The sequence below is a fragment of the Phaseolus vulgaris genome, chromosome 2, assembly GCF_000499845.2.
Source record: "Phaseolus vulgaris cultivar G19833 chromosome 2, P. vulgaris v2.0, whole genome shotgun sequence".
NCBI lineage: Eukaryota > Viridiplantae > Streptophyta > Magnoliopsida > Fabales > Fabaceae > Phaseolus > Phaseolus vulgaris.
In genome coordinates this window covers 8,936,391-8,942,138 of record NC_023758.2, presented here as the reverse complement: position 1 = coordinate 8,942,138, position 5,748 = coordinate 8,936,391, and the positions used below count along the sequence as shown (strand labels likewise).

At 33.0% G+C, this 5,748-nt stretch overlaps 1 protein-coding gene across 3 annotated transcripts; it reads right to left on the bottom strand.

Annotated features, from left to right (window-relative positions):
• Window positions 1-213: 213 nt before the first annotated feature.
• LOC137810591 (serine/threonine-protein kinase PBL34-like) lies at window positions 214-4,594 on the bottom strand. 3 transcript variants are annotated; one of them, XM_068611946.1, is made up of 7 exons: window positions 4,126-4,594; window positions 3,705-3,921; window positions 2,572-2,909; window positions 2,343-2,478; window positions 1,784-1,920; window positions 1,588-1,711; window positions 214-1,151 (listed from the first exon to the last, which is right to left on the bottom strand). In XM_068611946.1, exons 2-7 carry the CDS (start codon window positions 3,907-3,909, stop codon window positions 637-639), a joined length of 1,455 nt encoding a protein of 484 aa, XP_068468047.1. In that variant the 5' UTR covers window positions 3,910-3,921; window positions 4,126-4,594; the 3' UTR covers window positions 214-636. The 3 variants fall into 3 exon arrangements, with proteins under 3 accessions (XP_068468047.1, XP_068468045.1, XP_068468046.1); XM_068611944.1 differs by having other exon boundaries at window positions 1,588-1,920; window positions 2,343-2,909; window positions 4,126-4,305; XM_068611945.1 differs by lacking the exon at window positions 4,126-4,594 and having other exon boundaries at window positions 1,588-1,920; window positions 3,705-4,065.
• Between the last annotated feature and the right edge of the window lie 1,154 nt (window positions 4,595-5,748).

The window sequence follows — 5,748 nt, the reverse complement described above, 5'->3', positions numbered from 1 at the left end:
TAATTCAAAAACTAATACTTCCGGAACATTCCTATAGGACCCTACATAAAAAAGTATATCATCCTACACTTGAACCCCACAGTCATCAATCTATAAACATTGAAATTTGAATTTTTAACAAGGTGCTATAAAGTGCTATAAAGTATAACCAGCTGCCTATAAGCTAAATAAAATAGGGAACCGGATCATATCAGAACAGATTACTGCTACAAATTAACCAATAAAGCTTCTTTCTCATCTTTTTATAAACAAAAGACAGCGTTTAATTTAAGGAGCTGCAGGGTTTGATATCACAAGCAAATCCTAGATATATCAGGAGATAACATTTTCCGATCACAAATGTGAAAAACAAAATAAAATAAGGATGAGGATTTCATAATGTTCAATATTTTCAAACAACCTGATGAAAATATTGAATAACAATTTGACAGAAGAGATAGTAGCTCAATAAGCTTCTTTGCTCCCACCCAGATATTCTTTCAAGCAAAAGCCATAACATAATATGATAAAGCAACATGCTTCTTTTGCTTTCAACATCTCCATGAACAGAAGCTTTGACAGAAGGTACATCTACAAGGAAAAACTAAGAAATGACATAAAAGGTGAAAGGGAAAAAGAGAATTTTCACCAGCTCTACTACGCTTTGCCATTGGGTTTTGGTGATGGTTGAGGAAACTGATGATAAGGAGATGCATAGGTACCATTTGGTATAGAAAGACTCCTTTGCTGGTGTCCATTGCGGGTGAGCAATGCTCCTTGTGTTCGCCCGTTTCGTGTGTTCGGGCTCGCTCCAATGCGGTCAGCTTGCATTGTCTGGTAATAATATGAAGAGCTTGCCATGTCCTTGAGGTTTGGCAAAGGCTTTAAAGCTTCTACAACTTCACTCATCAGAGGCCTGGCTTTTGGATCCCTACAAAGGCAGTGAGCAGCCAGTTGGGCAGCTTTCTGAGCACCTTTCACCGAAAAATGGCCTTCCAAACGAGGGTCTATCAACTTGTAGAACCTTCTCCTCTCTCCTAGATGAGGGCGAGCCCATTCCACAAGGTTATGCTCACCATTGGGTCTGTGTTTGTCCATGGATCTTCTGCCAGACAACATCTCAAGTAGTACCACTCCAAAACTGTACACATCACTTTTTGATGTAAGATGACCTGCCACACCAGTAAATCTTATTAGAATTTAAGCAATTAGATATTCTATGGATTGTGTTTAAATGCATTTGGAAAAAACATAACTGAAACTTATCAACCGAATGTAAATAAACTTCAATTTTTGTGAGTCATACATGAACATTATGAAAACACAACTGAAGATATCAAACCAGGGAAAATATAATTTACTATCTTAATCATAAATTTGTCTTGAGTGGAAAACAAATAATATCAAAGATAAAGAGCTTAATACATTCCACACATTTAAACAGTCCCACAAGGAATTATGTTTTGTTCAGAACTTTGTTAAAAGTATAGAAATAAAGTCAGATAGAAATAGCATCAACGCCTAAGCATTCATGACTTTATAGATATGACGATAAATAACAAAAACTAAACATTCAGATTTGGACGTGCTATATCAAACAAAAATTACCTGTCATGACATATTCTGGTGCTGCATAGCCATAGGTTCCCATCACTCGAGTAGACACATGTGTTTTATCACCTTCTGGGCCATCTTTGGCTAGACCAAAGTCTGAGAGCTTGGCATTATACTCCTGAATTTGTACAATGTTTAGACAAACAAAAAGGGGGAAACATGTAATCTCAATGTAGTTTTTGGCACTTACTGCATCTAATAGTATATTTGAAGTTTTAAAATCCCTATATATTACTGGTCGATCGGCTTCTTCGTGAAGAAAAGCAAGACCCTTAGCAGCTCCTAGGGCAATTTTCATTCTAATGGACCATGGAAGAGGCAGGGATCCTACATGTGACATAATTTCAACTTAAAACATAAATAAAAAAGGACATAATCCAAATATAAAAACAGTAATCTTAAGTTACAGTTTTAAACCTGATATAGAAAACTACTAACTCCATTATATTACAAGTGAGATACTCAAAGAAACAAAGGTTATTAATGGAATCATTATAATGGTATAGATTAGATTCATGCATTATTCTAAATAGGTAGATCACTTCCCTTTTCCCTTGTACGTCGAGAAAATGCCAAACTAACAAAAGTTTATAACCTGCCTTCTGTGGAGAGGGAACCATGCTTTACAAGAGAAATCTAGCAGGGTTCTTCATTTGATGTTATCAAAATTTAAAAGTGCAGTAGTGGTCTAACTATTATTCTCAAATAGGAAACTGTGGAAAATAATTAGATAGAAAAGGGTAACTTACTCCTAAACAAATGATTTTCTAGACTACCCCGAGGCATGAACTCATACACTAGCAACCTTTGATCATCTTCAATGCAGTAACCTACAAGTTTAACTAGGTTCGGATGAACTAGATCGCCAAGAAAATTTACTTCAGCCTGACACATTATCGAAATGAGAATGATCATTAGAAATGTAGAATTCAGTAGATGATAATAGAAGAAAAGATAAAGTTCCGAAAATATACAAACCAGCCACTCTTTATGACCCTGGAGCCCATCATGGTTGAGGGTTTTTACAGCAACCGTAAGCCCTGTGCCAGGTTTCACTGGAGCAGTTCCATTTTCTTCAATCCAACCCTTGAAAACACAACCAAACCCACCTTCACCAAGAAAACTTTCAGGCCGAAAATTTCTGGTAGCTAACTTAAGATCATTGAAAGAGAACTTTCGCAGCCTGGAAGCAATTTTAAGCTCCTCTTCAAGTTTGGAAGTGGATGAATTACTTTCTGCATTACTAGTGGTTGTAGAAGAGACTGCTGGAGCCGTTGGTTGGTCTCTACTAGTATCATTAGTTGATTTACTTTCAGCTAATGGGAAGCCACCGAGAGAGAATTTTTTTAAAAAGAGTATTAGGACAAAGTACTAAAAAACTAAAAAATAGCACCACGAATTATAGGTTTTATGATAGATAGGAAAGATCAGAATTAAACACAACCTCAGGTAATTTGCCTATATATTTGAAATTCAGTTGTGCCCAAAGAGTAAATCGGAGTGACTTCCTTCCTTATATCTAATCTCTCAAGTTCATATGATAGTATACCACAACCAAAGTCAAATTTAAAACTCATGTATTTCCTAGCCAATCTAAAATTTAATTTTTTTCCCTGGCTTCTGGCTTCTCACTTTGAACTGGAAGACCACAGGGTGGTGTGGTAAACGAAACATTGTATTGATGAAGCTAACACATGCATTGTCATATCTCTTGGTATTAACAATGTAATTCACTGCAGTTCTGGATAAACATGAATAAAAAATCCCAAAATTACATTTCAATTTCAACTTTGTTTTGCTGCATCCCCCAAACAGCAGCCATGGTACTCGTAATCGTTTGAGTATCATTTCATTTGACATCACATAGCATGGTAAATTTCAACAAAATAGCAAACGAAATAGGTAAACAAGCCTGCATTAGGTGCTCAAGAAAGAATTCTCGAACCCAAAGACCAACTAACCACTAAAAGCAAAAAATGGGGAAAGCTTATGCACAAACAAAATCATATGACAAGCACATTCACATAGATGGAACTTCCAAGCACACCATCACACAAAGACAACAACAGCAACAACAGTTTCAACTCTTGCAAGGAAACAGTAATGATTACCATAATGAGTACTGGTGCCACTGCCACTGACAGAGGTGTCGACCTTGGATCTTGAGGAAATGCAGCTGCCAATAAACCTCAGCCTAAGCCAACAACCAGACCCAGCCCCTTCCACTTCCTCATCCCCTTTCTTCTTCTTCCTCCCCTTTGATTTGCACACATCCCAAGGCTCCACCACCTTACCATTCTCAGCACCCAAGCCCATCTCTACAAGTTCCTAGACAACCAAACCCAGATATCATCAATTCCAAATACCACCTCCTCCTACCCTCCCACGAGCCCAGATGGCAAATTCCCAAGTAAAACCTAAAGATCACAACTTTACAACCCAACAACCCTTGAAACCGAGTAACCCACAAGACCCAGAAATAAAAATCGAAAAGGGGAAAAGTAACAGATCACATTAAGTAAGTGAAAATACCCAAAAAAAAAAATCTTGAACGGTAGATGGATTGGGAATTGGGAAATAAAAAGTGAAGTGAGGAGAGTGGGGGCAGAGAGAACAGAGTGAACAGCACCTGGGCTGAACTCAGTAATCTCCGCTCAAAGATACATAACTGAAATGGGTCCTCCTCTGCAACAATAGCACAACACACAACATGCTGAACAAAAATTTATGAATTTTCTTTTAAATTAAACGTATTAATAATATTTAATACAGTTTCTTAATTTTAAATATTTGGATAATACTGAGCTAGCAGTTACGAGTTACGAGTTACGAATTACACGTTCTCTCTCCTTGGTCTGTTGCTATCTGATGAGACTGTGATTTTGTTAATTAAATTAAATTTTATTATTGTAATGATAAATATTAGTTAAATTTATGGTTACAAGAATAAAAGGAAGACTGAAAAAGAGAGTTGGTAACTGTAGAAGAAGAGGGGAAACTCAGTAGCAAAAGCCAAACCTAACCTCTCTTCAGCTTTACTGTTTCAGAGGTAACATTTGTCATCTGTCTTTTTAATAATTAGTATTTTATCGTATATTATATATATATATATATATATATATGAATTGTAAATGACACTTCAACTTGCAGAAGTTGTTCAAATGTTTAATGGTATAATAGTTGTCGAAAATATTTCAATTTAATGATTCTAATTGTATTTAATGGTAAAATAACTGTTGAATTTAATGTTATTTATATAAAAGTTAAATATTAAATAGTAGTTTTGTGTTTAATATAATTTTATTTCACTTAATAATTAAACTATAGATTATTATATCTATAAAGTATTTATATAATTTTTTTAATTTTATTTTACTTAAATGTTAAATATTAATTTTATCTCTTATGTATTATTATATATATTGCACTAAATATTACTTCGTTAATATTAAATAATAAATTTTTAAAAATTATTATTAGATTGAAAATTTCTGTCATATATTAGTTTAAAGTTATTTTAAAATATTTTATATAAATAAATAAAAAGATACCTTTTTAAATTATTATTTAATTCCAATAGAATTGGACCTAAATAATCACAATATAAAATTACAATTTAATTATTGTATTTAAAAAAATATCTTATATATATATATATAAAATTATTCAGAATATAATATTTGGTGTAATTTGATTATGTGAAAAATAATAAATCTATATATTTATCAATATGTGTGTGTGTTTTAGTTATAGTAAAAGAGAGTTGAAAAAAATATAATAACTAGCTAAAATAGTCATTGGATCTAATTAATTCATATTCCTAATTATTGTTAATAGAAATTTCTAATCTTAATGCTATTTATTATATAATTTTTTTTGTTATTTTAGATATTAATATATATATGAAATAAATTATAAATTTTATGGATGGATTTACTGTACTTGTAAGAACTCTGTTATACGTGATAAATAAATGTACGAAATAATTTATAAATTATAATTAAATTTGTGTTTAAAGCTTAATTTATTTAATGGTATATTTTATAAGGCATGTGTTCGGATGATTGATGTATACTAAATAAGATTTGTGTCTTGGTTTCTTAGGCTGAAAATGGAAACGAAAAAAAAAAGGTATTTTGGGTTTGAGCAGTGGAA